Source organism: Bidens hawaiensis, unplaced genomic scaffold (genome assembly GCF_021521415.1).
Source record: "Bidens hawaiensis isolate Kalapana, Puna unplaced genomic scaffold, B.hawaiensis_p1.1 tig00015443_1, whole genome shotgun sequence".
NCBI lineage: Eukaryota > Viridiplantae > Streptophyta > Magnoliopsida > Asterales > Asteraceae > Bidens > Bidens hawaiensis.
Genome location: NW_027492375.1, coordinates 313,133 through 328,469, shown reverse-complemented (window position 1 = coordinate 328,469; position 15,337 = coordinate 313,133). Strand labels below are relative to the sequence as shown.

General features: G+C 35.3%; 1 protein-coding gene, 4 non-coding genes and 1 pseudogene across 5 annotated transcripts; 1 reads left to right on the top strand and 5 right to left on the bottom strand.

The window, feature by feature from the left end:
- Positions 1–6,043: 6,043 nt before the first annotated feature.
- LOC143549099 (bZIP transcription factor 53 pseudogene) lies at positions 6,044–6,514 on the top strand (annotated as a pseudogene).
- A 6,058-nt stretch (positions 6,515–12,572) lies between these two features.
- On the bottom strand, positions 12,573–12,682 carry LOC143549131 (small nucleolar RNA snoR97). The gene has a single exon (XR_013138089.1). It is a non-coding gene; the product is annotated as a small nucleolar RNA snoR97 (small nucleolar RNA).
- Positions 12,683–12,738: 56 nt separating this feature from the next.
- On the bottom strand, positions 12,739–12,855 carry LOC143549130 (small nucleolar RNA Z278). The gene has a single exon (XR_013138088.1). It is a non-coding gene; the product is annotated as a small nucleolar RNA Z278 (small nucleolar RNA).
- A 56-nt stretch (positions 12,856–12,911) lies between these two features.
- Positions 12,912–13,028, bottom strand: LOC143549129 (small nucleolar RNA Z278). Its single transcript, XR_013138087.1, has one exon. It is a non-coding gene; the product is annotated as a small nucleolar RNA Z278 (small nucleolar RNA).
- Positions 13,029–13,068: 40 nt separating this feature from the next.
- LOC143549128 (small nucleolar RNA Z223) lies at positions 13,069–13,160 on the bottom strand. Its single transcript, XR_013138086.1, has one exon. It is a non-coding gene; the product is annotated as a small nucleolar RNA Z223 (small nucleolar RNA).
- A 1,396-nt stretch (positions 13,161–14,556) lies between these two features.
- On the bottom strand, positions 14,557–15,079 carry LOC143549098 (calvin cycle protein CP12-1, chloroplastic-like). The gene has a single exon (XM_077040093.1). It carries the CDS (start codon positions 15,053–15,055, stop codon positions 14,681–14,683), a length of 375 nt encoding a protein of 124 aa, XP_076896208.1. The 5' UTR covers positions 15,056–15,079; the 3' UTR covers positions 14,557–14,680.
- Positions 15,080–15,337: the final 258 nt, after the last annotated feature.

Below are 15,337 nucleotides of genomic sequence, written 5' to 3'. Positions count from 1 at the left end.
ATTATGGATATTTGCTAACTTAATCTTTGGGTTTATTGTCAATTTTGTAATGAAGTAAGACTACCCTCAATGCAAGATCCTGCATTTACAACATGCATCATAGTCATCAGTATCACATCAGCTTTTTATCCATTCTTCTCATGTGCACTCTCTCTCCTCTTTTTAACTCCAACCCATCATTTCCATATGCGTCCTCTCTCTCTTTCACATCACCATTTGATTTTCTGTTATGAGGCCCATTAAAACATACATTTGCATGCACTTGGTGAACCGTATGCTTCCTGCATGTATCCATCTCCAATGCAATTCTTTCCATATACACATTCCACTTCATCACATACATACCATTAAGTGCGCATGCATCTGAGTTAGGGGTTGTTTGTTATGCTTCTGAAGGGGATGATTCAGATGGCAAGTCTGATTCGGTCAGATGTTAGGGTGCTTGGCTCCTGAAATCACACATCTGAATGGTTCAACACAGCTCTTAATCATTCAGCTCCAAATTCTCAAGGAATGGTTCAGCAGACATATATACCCTCCTCCCTTTTCTTCACCATCGTTCTTCAACACCACCATAAATCTTCACCACCAATATTCACCACTGTTCTTCACCACCTTCGCACCATCGACCACCGCGCACAACCACCAAACACCAGAGACAACGATTCTTGATTCTTCATGTACTCAATCAAATGTTGCGATGAATCACAACAAGACTGAAATTAATCCATTCTACAACAATCCATTTCTATTGATGTAAGGGATATGGGTGGGTGAAATTGAATTTGGCTTTTAATCAAGATCCTATAAATATGAGTTTGCTCACCAGGTGTTCGATGAAATGCCTGAACCATTTAGAAGTGATAAAAAGCATACTGAATTTAGCCTTGAGATCTATACGTTGTAATTAGAAAGTCATTAGGGTTCAATATTTGTCTCAAAAATTATTTTTACTTTGGGTGATTTACAGGTTATTTAAGGCATGAAGCTAGCTTTTGCGATTTGTTGATCGAGCATTGGACTTTCAGGTATGACAAGGTTCAGTGTCTGTCTACAAAGTATTTTCAATTTCGGGCATGATTGTTGTTAATTTGGTTTGCATTAAGCAGTATGTTTTTGTTGTTGATGTGCTTATTAATTTTGGTTGTTGAATTGCTTATATTAGTATTAGTTGCATTTTGCAATTTACATAGATAAATGAGCGTGTCCCTATGAAATCAAATTAACACAAAATAAATCTACAAGAGAATGGATGATTTACATATCCAAACACTTTTGATGACACAGCTAGGTATTATATTTTGTGAATAATTCGGCTATAAAGAGACTGCAAGTATTGAAATTTAAAGTCAAAAGGCTAGAGTTTTAAAACAAAATTCAAATTATAGACTTTAGTTTCAGATTCATATTAAAGCAAAAGAGCATACATACCACATTGGGCTTTTCTACACCTTTTGAGTTGAACATGCATTTTGGGATATATTTGCTTTTATGCATTGTTGCTTGTGGTTAGTATCTTGTGCTTCAGCTACATATTTGTTTTTGGTTATCTATGAGATGTGCATTTGATAAATTTGTGTGTGCAAACTATTAATAAGTCACTTATCTTTGCATTAGGTTAAATGATATATGACAAGCTGCAATCGGGCTATCTGAATTATTGTTGAGTTACTTTAAAAAAGGAGCATAACAGAACGTGGTATGTATTTTTTTATATATCTAGAATAACTTTCGCATCGGCATGTTTATAGTTTGTAAGACTATAATATAAAATTTGGTTCAACCTCTATTTTTTCTTATTGTTCTTATTATACGTTGACATTTAAAAATACAGTTCAGGTTGAAAAACAAAGCAAAATTTGAAGTCAAAGCCGTAACCATCTCTTTGGAAACGAATCACAGCTGCAATTCAGGTTGACACACAAATCAAAAGGTGATAAACAAGGGCGTAATCACCTCTTTTGGAAGTGGGTCACAACTGCAAACAGGGGCGGACCTAGCCCTTTAGCAGGGGTAGCCTTCGCTACCCCTCAACTTTTCGTCGATAGTGTAAAAAATTATTTTTTTGGGCAGGTTTTCGTATTTCGTTACCCCTGAAAAATTATGACGTTACCCCTATTTGTTTAAAGCTCAACCAATTTAAAAGTTCAATCAAAGAAAAGCCCAACCAAAGTTTAAAGCCCGAACCATTTAAAACTCATTAACCATTTTCAAAAATAATACTCGTTGTTTGGAAATTGGAAATTAGACAGACATTAAACAGTGTTGCACCAGACACCGCACTCGACACCATTTTGAGGTTGAAGTTTTTAATATGGTTTTGGATATGCAAATTTAAGAACATGAAAATAGTTTGTTAGAAAATATGAATGGTTTAAATCCTTTCAATTCATTTTCTAAGTTTGATATATCTAAGATAGTGTCATTTTATGAGATGCATCCGAATGATTTTAGTAATGAAGAAAAATGGTGTATTTCGAGTGATGATCTTACGACCTTTTATCACACTTTAAAGGAAGATTATAAATTTGCAAAAATGGGTGTAATGTGTGACCTTGCTCGTGTAATGGTTGAAACGAGAAAGCACACAACTTTTTCTTTAGTTTATCGAATATTAAAGCTAGCGTTGGTTTTACCGGTTGGTTGCAACCGTTGAAAGATGTTTTTCTAAAATGAAACTTATCAAGACGGATTTGTGCAACCGAATGGGTGATGAGTATTTGAACAATGCTTTAATTTATGCGGTTGAAAGAGAAACATTTGATAAAGTAAAAGAAGAGGATGTAAGGTCTCGATTTCAAGCTTTCAAAAACCGAATAGGAGAAATTTGCATCCTATGTGTTTAAATGTATTTATTATCGTGTTTCTATACATCAAGAGCGGCTATGAGGCAGGGTAGGGTGGTCGACCGATCCCGGCCCGACACCCGATAGGCCTGAATTTTTTTTAATTATATATATATATATATATAAATGTGTATTTTAATGTTTAAACCCTATTACTCACTAATTTAAGGGCCAATTTTTTTTTCTCCTTTGGCCTAAAAAATTTTCACGATTCTCATACACGGCTTTGGTTTACATTGTGTGAAATACGATAAAAATTTTTTTTTTGAACGTTACCCCTGAAATTGATGTCTAGATCCGCCACTAACTGCAAAGCTTTAAGCAACTAAAAGATTAGAGCCAAAACATTGTCGCCTACTATACAAGCATGCTATGTCACATCTGTTCATGATTTATGTACATTGCATATTTTTTAACAAACATGGTTCCGAAACCTGTTTATGTAACTTATGATGCCCGCAAGTTATTATGATACTCGCAGCTTAAACGCTACTTAATACTTACTTTATTATCCAATAATGAATTTATAATCTCCTTGATGATGTGGATTGGTTAACTATGTCTTACATATATTTGTTGGTTACGTTGAAAGTTTGTTTTAAGATGTAGTTTGGTTGGTTATAATAAAAGTTTTGTCGTTCGCTACAACTATTAAGAGCTTTAACTAAACTGATATATTTCATTCAGCACGAAATAGTTTAGAGGGGTAAAATAGTCATTCTGCAGTCATTCAGTTGTTCAACCAAACAACACTTTTTGGTTCGGCACTTAATGGTTCAAAGTTTCTTAATCATTCAGACCTCTTACTGGTTCAGCACTTAATGGTTCAGCACTTGCCAAACAGCCCCTTAGTCTAACTGATACCAATCAGATTCGCATCGCTATCATAAGTTGTATTTGTTTTTTTTATTTAATACGTTAATTTTTTATATTATAAGTTATACTGGATGTCACTACTATTTTCTAAGTTGACAGATTAATGTTTTCAGTTTAGTGTGGGTATCATAACGAACTTCTACCAACCGAATGCACATTAATGTACCACCGCAATTATAACAAACTTTCAACAACTGAATGCACGTTAATGTACCGCCGCATCACGTCGGGTAGAAACCTAGTTTAACAATATTCGTAAGCATATTATGGCTACAAAATTAACTCACGGTTTAAAGAAAAATTATTATGTTAGAAGATACAACTTAAAATGTGTACATAACTTTAAAATTTAAAAGTTCATCACTTTATTGTCTCCCAATCAAAGTTAAACAAGTATGCAACCAATTCCATCCAGAAAATGGACGGCCATCATCAGCCATGAGATAATCAATCAATATCATGTGGCTTTGCTGTCACCAACCCATGACGTCATAAAACACACCCACCACTTTCTTTGGAATTACCAGCATTCTGGCCTTCTAGGTCCCTGTATTTGTGCTGCTCTTTAAAACAAAGCATACCACTTTCAACAATATCAATATCACCCCTTGAAGTTAGTAACACACATCATGATCTAGAGCTATGTGTTTTAATGGACAAAATGTTTACTTTATTTACATATAGAGACATGCTTAAGTGCATAGATTTCTCACACTCTTACATATTATTTGAGAGTGTCTTGACGACTAAGAAAAAATGTGAATTGTACTTCGCATTCGCAATGCTTCTCCTTGAAAGTTGAGATTTGATACATCTCTTTGATGAGCCCAAAAATTAAATAAAACTCGTGATTCGTGATTATAAGTGGGACACAATGATCGGTCACCGGGGATTCAAGGATGCCACATGATGCTAGCAAAACTAGCATGTGATACATGCCACCGAAACGATTTATTGATATACATAGCTGCCGCTCAAGTTGTTATTGTTTTTTCGTATATGATCTACGCTTTAGATAAATCTATTCTTAAAGAGAGAAAAAAATCTACTTACGTCTATTACTTTCAATGCTGCAAAAAGTCGCTAGGCGGACCCTAGGCGGCCGACTGGGGAGTTAGGAGTAGTCGGAGTACTCGGGGAGTATTCGGACATGGTAATTATAATGAAAATTAATTTTTGGACATTATATATTTGTCAAAATAAGCATAATTCACGTCAAAAGGGTACTCTAAATGACTCAGCAACTTTTGAATGACTTTTAATTGACTTTTAGAGAACCCTAGCCCGCCTAGCCCGACTTTTTGTCCGAATTTTTAGCGACTTTTTACCGACTTTTAGAAATTCCTAGCCCGACTTTGACCGCCTAGCCCAACTAGTCTGACTTTTGACCGACTTTGACCGCCTTCGACTAATCCAGGCCGACTTGGAAAAAGTCTCCAAGATGTGGGTCCAAGAACCGACTAGTCGGCCTTGAAATCCGATTTTTACAACAATGATTACTTCAAATCGAAGAGGAATCAACTTGAAGGTCTTAATGCCTTATAACACATCTTTGTCAAAAATAAAAGAAACATATATCCAACCATCCTAATTTTTCTCTTCACTATTCAACAAAGTCATAACGTAGACAACCTATTCAACTAAATACAAACACTACCAACAATTCTAGGGTCTCATTTGTAGCTAAAGTTTATATAAAAGGACCAGTTTATAAAAAGTATCCCAGATCCGGTTTTCTCGCCCACGGTATTAAAATATCAACGAAATTTCCACGAACCCACCCATTTTCCATCTATAAATACACGTTCACAATTCATTGCAAACCTTCTTTCCTTTGGCCATTTTGTCCACAGGTATGTTAACCTTTTGCCTTGTTTTCATCGTCATTTTTATTATTTTATTTTTTCTTATTTGTCATAACAATTATGAATAATTTATAACAAATCGATCGATTTTCATCGTTCTGATTATAATAATTCTGTTTCTGAATCCTTGCAGATCATTTGAATCTCGTCTCCTTGCTTCTTGTAGCTTGATTTTGCACTTTCGGTCAAAACCTAGGGTTTCGTTGACGCTTTAATAGCATACAATACATCGATTATTTGGATGAGTCATTCTTGTTCATGACGTTTGCTGTATTGATGCGTCGTATCCGAATCCTCCACTCGTTCTCCGTTGTCTTCCTCTACTGGTTTCACGAGCTTTCATGAATTCATTCTAAATTATCTCCTCTTTATTTTATAATTATTTATTCAATTTTGAACCCTAGAAAGCCTTAGATTTTGTGTTAAGACTTAATAGTTTATAAATCCCTAAATTTACTTCAAACTTTAATCAACAATGACGTCATTAAAGCAACAACAAAAACACCTTGCGAATTTGGGGTCCGATGGAGACCTAAGGTACGCAAACCTCGATGAACGGAAACGGAAGAGGATGATATCAAACCGGGAATCCGCTCGTAGGTCCCGTGCGAAGAAGCAGCAGCGATTGGATGAATTGCTCGGTGAAATTAACCAATTGCAGAATGAAAACAATACTATAATGAAGAAGGTTGATGCGGCAACACAAATGTTCGTTGGTGCCGAGTCTCAGAACAATGTTCTGAGAGCTCAGCTGACCGAATTGACGGACAGGTTGCATTCGTTGAACTCGGTTTTGCATATTGCTCAGGAAGTTAGTGGTTTGACTATGGAGATTCCGGAAATTCCTGATATGCTGCTTGAGCCGTGGAAGCTGCCTTGCTCTGTGCAGCCGATTACTACGTCGTTTAATATGAATATGTTCTAGCATTTGTCGATTTGTTTCTTGTCTTGTGGTGTTTGTTTGGTTTTTAAGTGTGTTGATTAGGTATGTTTGTTACGTGGCATATAATGTGGTTTATGTACACTTTTGTGGGTGCAAGTATTATGTAATGTGTTTGGGGATTTAGAGCCCTTTAATATGATATGGAATTATATCTTGTTGAGTTTTTATAATTCTGTGTATATGTTGATAAAAGTGAGTATAAGAGCAGGAATACAAATGTTGATATCTAAATGAATACAAGTTGTTTCATGACCTGTAGAGGTGCTCACAAAAACCTGTTAACCAAACTGAACTAGTGGAAAGCTGATTATCCGGTCAAGAAATCTGATTAAATCTGGTAAAGAAACCCGATGATGACATGGTTCAATTTTAATTGTTGTAAATAAACAAGATCAAATGATTTGATAAGATCACATGACAAGTAGAACTCAGTGGCGAAGCTTGGATGAGTTTGTCGGGGGTAGACTCAAAACGTATTAAAAATTTCATAAACGCGGTGGCGGGCCCAAATTTTAAGACGAAAACGCGTAAATTTACACTACGTATAAAATTTTCGAGCGAAAACAGGTAAATTTACACCTCTACACAAAAAAATAGATGGCCCGGGCCCTAACTAAACTTTGCTCCTGATAGAACTTAAACCTCAACTTATTAGAAGCCCAACACAAATAATCGATGACAAGTCGTATCACTAATACTCGATGAGTAACTGGTGTATTGTATTAGAAAGAACAAGGTCAAAAACTATGTGATATCTCACCACATAGATCCTTGAACCACTTCCGGCTTACCAAGATTACAAGACGGGCTAACGACTTTTACATAAGACGGTGTTTGATTTAATTACTGGATTACGTTATTGATATTAGCTTAAATCCCTACATTCAAAGTTGACATGGATTCCAACAACCTAAACATATTCCTTCTCCAATAACTCGTTTTAGGTTGTTAAAAATATACACGAGACTTCTTTTAATCGAGTAATTTATATGATATGCATGAAATAATAACAAAGCTTTGTGAAGAAATTTGGGATTTTAGTCATATAATTATAAGTAAGACTTAAAACAATTATAACTTTAAACAAAAATTTGGTTAAGGCTTGTTTATTTAAATGATTGTTTGGATATTTTTATAATTACCAACAAATAAACTCTATTATTAAAGTAACTTTTTTAAAGGACAACTTTAAGATAGGTAAAGCATTTGATGACACATGACAACATCGACGAAGATACACATAAATTAGGTTGCACGACAATGGGAGACTAGAAGATTGCACAAGAATCGACATGACAACATGGACCAATATTTTTCTTTTCTTTTTTTTTTATTTGAAAGGCTAATATTATAAAATTAAAAAAAATAAACCACTTACAAGACACAAGTGGACCAAGTACAAAACAAAATGAAACGAAAAGATAATACTTGTCCGACATAAAAAAAAAAGAAAATATAATAACAATCAAATTGGAAATTCACGAAGTTGAAATGACATGTCTCCCACTCTAGACTTAGCCTCTTACTCCATTGCTTAATCCATAGAAAGGGAGCCGACTTGATGTCATTCAATGTCTTGGATACTACAAATGGGATACTATTGAAAATGAAATCATTTCTCGCAAGCCAAATCATCCAACACGTTACTACTGCAATAGCTTGAACCACTTGACATAACTCCTTATTCTTTATAATTTCATTCGGATAATTAAGTAATTCCTTCACCGATTCGAAATTGGAGCATTATCTAGGTAATTTTATCCAATCATGAATAATCCATTTATCTATTTAGTGACCTTACAATCCATAAATAAACGATGTGAAGATTTTGTTCCACCTTGAGTCCTTGACAAAATACACACTGCAAATCATACCCTTAATGAAAACGCCTAATCAAGCAATTACATTTACAAATATAACTAAAAGTATACCAAGAATTACTCGGGGTTCATTATGTATAATGGCATACATTTAAACTTTTAATGTGTCATGGAGTCATATTTTGAGGCTCCATGCGATCCCTCAGTTGCCCAAGAACCAGCCACTTCATCTCAGGGTCATTGGTGTCATCCTGTCGTTAACTCATCATAATAGAATTGAAGATTTTTTTTTTGTTGCTAAGAATCAAGATGATTCTATAACCAGCATTGGAGAATTCTGACACCACCACTACCAGACAACATGTTGTCGAGGTTGCTTCGCTTAAGGACGACATTGACCATTTAAACAAAACATTGAAAGCTTCATGTTGGGTTGAAGCATTTCGCTAAAAAACCAAACAATAGCCAAGAGTAGGGATGAGCTCGGTACCGTATCGGTACCGATACCGAAAATACCGATCCCGAAAATCACAAATTCTTGATACCGGTATTGAAGGTTAAAATTCGGGAAATACCGATACCGTACCGATCCCAAAACTCAAAACTTTTGTACCGATTCAGTACCATCGGTACCAAATTGGTACCAATTTCATAACCAGTGTTGTTTCAGTACCGAATTTGCTCATCCATAGCTAGACGTGCACAAAAAAACCGGTTCCGGAACCTAACTGGTGGAACCGAACCGGAACCGGTTCCAGTTCCAACCCGGTTGGAACAATACCCGGTTTGGGTATTTTTGTACCCGAAAATCGTACCCGGTTCTCCTATTTGTATGTCAGTACCAGTTCCAACCCGGTTCCTACCCGGTTCTTAATTGGAACCGGTTCGGTTCGTACCCGGAAAAACCGGTTCCGACGGGTTTTTTTTGAAGGGTCAAACAAAAGTCAAACTAGCCGTTGGAACCGGTTCCAACGGTAATATAGCCGTTGGAACCGGTTTTTTAGACACCAATTAGCCGTTGGAACCGGTTCCAACGGTAATATAGCCGTTGGAACCGGTTTTTGAGACAATAGATCCGTTGGAACCGGTTCCAACGGTAATATAGCCGTTGGAACCGGTTTTTGATGCCCAAACCTATATATAACTTGTTTCCATTAAAAACTAACTATTACAAACCTATATATAACTTGTTTCCTATATTTAAAAACTAACTATTATAAACATTATTAAAACATAAACGATACTAAACATAACAACTAAAACATAAAAAACAAAGTCCGTCGTTTTAATCCGGGAATACTTATTTTTGGGTTGTAGAGCCGGACGACTCTCCCACTTCCGTTTTTTTAGCTTCCAATCTTCTTTTCTCTCGACAATACTTATTCGTATGTTTTTGTAATGTCGAGTTGGACCCTGCTTTAAGAAACTTCGAGCAATATTTGCAACGTGCCAACTCATGTGAGTCGGTCATGAGACACAAATCGTAATGAACCCAAACATCGGGGCATCTTGTTGTTTTGATCACCATAACAACGTCATCATTGGTTGCCATTTGTTGTCGGTTTAAGGTTAATTGTGGTTTGGAGTGTGTTTTATAGTTTTGGAAGTGGTTTAACAAGTAAACAAACAAACCTTGCTATTTATAGTAAGAAAATAACCTATTTATAGTTAAAAAACCGGTTCCAACGGTCAAAAACGGCTATATAGCCGTTGGAACCGGTTCCTAACGGCTCTAATATTTAAATTTCAAAAAAAACCGGTGGAACCGGTTTTTACGTAAAAACCGGTTCCGGTTCATACCCTACCCGGTTCTTAAATGTTCGCATATCTGGGCATCAGTTCGGGTCAGGAACCGAACCGGTTCTTGATTGGAACCGGTGCCATTTTACAACCCGGTGTGAAAAAACCGGTTTGGAACCGGTTCGGGTTTTCCATTTGAACCCGATTTGTGCACCTCTATCCATAGCCTAGAGCTAACACATGCAACGAGACCATAAGTAACACAATGAATGTTAGACCACTGTGGGCTAGCATTTTGGCCCAAAACGTCAGGGAACAACCCCTCCCCCTCCGGGTCCCCTCTTCCCAAAACGTTTGGCTAGTGTTATGTTTGTTTCCGGCCTGTGGTTCAAAAAGAGCCGTTCAACGGCTATGTTTTTTTAAAAAAAAAATAAATCATATTTTTTTATATATAAACTCCACCCATCTTAATTTTTTAAAACAACAAATCCTTCTCTATCTCTTCACAAAAATGTATCAAACTACCCAACCAAGATGCATCCATTGATCCCTTCAATGTTCAGTCTGGGCCAATTCTCATCCCAACAAACAGACTCAAACAATCAACAATCGAACACCACCCAGCCGATGAAGCGGACACCTCAATACCCGTACCCGGTCGGTATTAATTTCAAAACAAACATGATGACATACATGCACATGTTAAGTACCGATATTCATAACCCGAGCATGATGGCCATTGTTCATAAGAAAACACACAAAGAAACCTGTTGGTAACCTTGGACCAGAAAGCAAACCATAATGTGGACAACCTATTATTTTAAATTTGTAGTAATATTTTTTTTAACTTTTTTATGTAGCGAACGACATTTTTTGAAAATTTTTTTTTAACTCTTTTGGGAACCTACGGTGTGGGAAAAAGATTTTATAATGACAAAATGGAGATGTTTTTTTCATTTATTGAAGGGATGAAATAAATGAAAGTCAATCAACAATAATAATACTTTGCTTATGTAATTTCCTAATGATATAACCAAATAAGAAAATAAAATAGTAATAATCCATTTTATTTCTTCGTCTATTCTTTTCTCTTTTCTCTGAGGTTTGCAAATGCATAACTAATTTTGTTACAAACTTAATCCTGTCCAAAGGTACCGATCTTGTAAACCAAAATGGTTCATACCAACTAAAGCCATTAAACTTCTTAAAATGTGTAAAACAACTCCACGTCGACCTTATTACTCGCCCAAATTGCCTTCACATTGTCCAAACACATAAACCTTTAACATAACATAACACTCATTCCCATTAACAACCGCTTTCACTTCAAAGAAAAAATCCGCCTATTTTTATTTGAAAGTTATGTTATAATCAAAACCATTGTAGTTCGCTAATGAGAAGGTACACTAGTGCAATATGTTGTGACACCAAGAATAAATTAAAATACGCATTTACATATTTACCCTTCCTAAACCTTTGAAATTTGAAATTACACTTAACTGTAAAATTACATATGTCAAAACAATTGGATTACTTCATCATCCGCCATATCTCAAAACAATTGGATTACTTCATCATCCGCCAACTAAACCACAAAAACTATATCAAACTACACAATTTAAAATAAATAAATGGGTTAATATAACCCTAATCCACCTCCCTCCTTTCCATGTATACTCCATTTAAGGTCATCAACTCCATTCCAACTAAAAGTCTCTTCCAATCTTTTAATTAAAAGGCATATGACCATTTTAAAGAGAGAAAACGGTATTTGGCCCACAAATCGTCAAGATTTTTTAAACGGACCAAAAAAATATAAACAGGGGCGACACGTTGGGATAAGATCCGTAATCTAACATGACTGGTCAAAATTTTGAAAATGTTAAAGAAGCCAGCCAAGTTTGTGAATAACATTGATGGGCATGGCAAAAAATTTAAGAATCTTAAAGGAGCCAACCATAATTTCCCAGAATATGTTTTTTTAACTTAGCCTACTCCATCAGCATTATTCACAAATTTAACCAGCTCCCAAAACATTTTCAAAATTGTGGTCGACCTTGTCAGATTAAAAATCTTATACCAATGTGTCGTCTCCATCAATATTTTTTTGTCCATTTTGAGAACCATGAATAAGCTTCAAATCATTCTCTCTTTTCAAAAAGGTCATATTGGTTTAATCAAAACTAAACCAACCCACCAATAAAAAATGAGTTGTTAATAGACACGGGTGTTAAACTAGTGCAATACAAGATTATGTACAGACACAAGAAGAATGCAATTTGGGTATGTAAGAAGATGCGGGTATGTAGTTCAGCCATTTTAGACATACTTAACTGAAAATTTTAACTACGTTTCTGGTCAAGTTTGGAGATCAAACATGCAATGTCTACAGACAACGAATATAGTTAAATCTCATTAAAATCAATGGCTCAAAGCCTGCACATGCAAATAAATAAAAATAAGAAAGAGAAGTAACTAAAAAAATTGTAGTGCTGTTATTTAACTCCATTCTCGTTAATACTACAAGAGATAAAGCTGATAGATAACACATTAATCTCTGAGTTTTTTCAGACCCCAAACCGGTTACATATATTTACGGCAGAGAGTATAGTTTAAACTCATCAAAACAAAATAAATAAAAAAACAAAGCCTCAGTAAAATCCAATAATATCATGAGAAATACAGCTTCAACCGAGAGGTTCTCCCTGTAAAACAGGGTCTCGGATCCACCGTACCTCAAACATTTGGATTATTTCATCACCAGCATATTAAAAATTAAAAACTAAAATAATTTAATTTAATTTTAAAAAAATAAATGTACATCTCAGTTAAATCCAGTAATATCATGTGAAATACAGTTTCAGCCAAGTGGTTCTCCTTGTAAACAAGGTCTTGGATCCACTGTATCTCAAAACAATTGGATTATTTCATCATTGATAGATTGAAAAATAATAATAATGATGCTAATATTTGATAATGAAAAGCTCAGAGTAAATAACAGCTCTATCAATCATGAATTATCTGAAGCAGAACTGGCTTAAAGCTGTGTATTTAGTCATCACCGCGAAATAGTAATAGAAATTGCACAAGACGTAACAGATCTGAAGCTTTGGATGCAAACCGTAATTAATTGATACCTTCACGGATTCACATATCGTACAGTTGTTGAGGCTTGAGGGGGCTTGGGTGTATTGGTTGCTATGCTAGGGTAGATGATGTGGTGTTATATAGGCAAAAATAACGTTGGTTGTTTTAGGGTTCGAGGATTGTATGTATGGCTCGTGGCTATCTGGGCCGGCCCATTGGGCAACGATGACAGGACGACACGGTTTGCACTTTGTGAATTCGTATAGTGCTATAATGTAATGTAACGTAATGTAATTTTAGGAACGAATTTACTCATTTTGATTTACTTAAGTTAGATATATCAACTCTAATTTGAAAGCGAGAAGTTTTTTTATTAAAATTATGACACAAAAGTTGTAAGTGTGAAAATTCAAGCCAGCATCAAAATACCATAGGCTAACTTCATGAATACCTGCAACAACAAAAAATAAAGAGAAAATATGAGAAAAAAAACATCAAAAGCAACAAAAACAGTAAAAATTGAAGAGTTCAACCTATGCCTTTAAACGAAGTTAACGCTCATGAAGTATTCGGTAAGTTCGCCCATATTTGTTTATTTAATAAACAAAACATACAGTGTATTTTCTCTCACATACCAAACATACCTTTTAAATATAATATAAATGGTACGTTTGTAACCCGTTTTGAGACTAGGCTTGGTTGACCTTCAACCTGAGACGCCTACCTTAAAATTATCGCACGCATAATTAGCTTTCGCCAAATGAGATAGCCCTTAAATATCCTAAATAATAAACTTATTCCTTTAAAAATATTAATGTATCAAACTTACGACTTGTGTGCAAATGTGTGTTCTTGGTGATTCAAGAGAAACAATAGGGACATCGACATTTTAAGAAGAGTGCATCGAATTTGGATGGGTCTAAACTATGATATACAATAGGCTATACATGTTGTATGAAGGATAGAGCTTATCTAAGATCAATTTTGAGTTTTATTTTCATAATAAATAGTATTGAGCTTGAGATATTGCATTCCAACGATGTTAATCAACATTTGATTTAAGTCCAAATCAAGATATTAACGGGTCACTTAATTGATGGATTTCCAAGTACAAGAACATTTATTTATTTATTTCCTTGTTAGTGATAGATAAGGAAGTGAAGTGATGTGATTTTTCATTTTTGTGCTAGTATACATGATATTTTTCTTGGAAATTATCACCTTTTACTCACAAAGTGACATTAACCACTACAAATCTACAATGATCTTTACATAAAAAAAAACATATAAATATCATGATTTTGTTTTGTTTTTATATTTATGATTAAATTCTACGGTGATTCCAATGGTAACTTTAACAAAATTAAACACATAGCCAATTGAACAAAATATGTTTTCTGGTATATAACATTCAAACATGTAACATTATAACATGTAATTTTCACCATACACAACATGTCTAGACCAAATGTTACAATTCACTTATCCAAACATAAACACAAATCAATCCTCATATGTCCGGCACTCATCAGTCTCGGGGTTGTCCTTGCAATAAGTCTCCAAGGGGTCCGCGTCTTTAGCCTTGTCCCGCGCATGGCTAGACGCGGCACTCAACTCCTCCACCTCATCCCAAGCCGCCACGCATTCGCCACTAACCGGGTCATCTGCACACGTCTCCTTAGCGTTTTCGATGCTAGTGGCTATCTTTTCGGACAAACTATCAGGGGCCGCTCTCACTGGCCTCAAGTACATCCTACTAGAGGCCATGGTTGTGGGCAACTTGACCCATGATGGCCTTAGGCTGGTGGTGATTTTTGGTGAGTCTGCAAAGACTTTGGGAATTGAGAGGCTAACACTTACACCAGCTATTGAGGCCATTGTTAATGGGATTGTTCTGAAGAAATGGTTATTGTGAATGATGGTAAGATGGGGTATGGAGGATATATAATTGGAATACGTTGTGAATTTTGAACACTTGTTTCTTATCGTCTTGTGACCAATTATGTTGTTCCACGTCCACACCAACCTATAGATATTATTTTGTTAAAGCTAATAATATCTTTTCATAAAAACGAGTAATAATAATAATATCTTTCCATGAGTCATATGACCATTGAAATTCTTACCAGTGCCCTAAAATATAGAGGTGGACTGTGAATT

Coding starts and splice junctions, on each gene's coding strand:
- LOC143549098 (XM_077040093.1), bottom strand. CDS start 15,055: ATGGCCTCAATAGCTGGTGTAAGTGTTAGCCTCTCAATTCCCAAAGTC.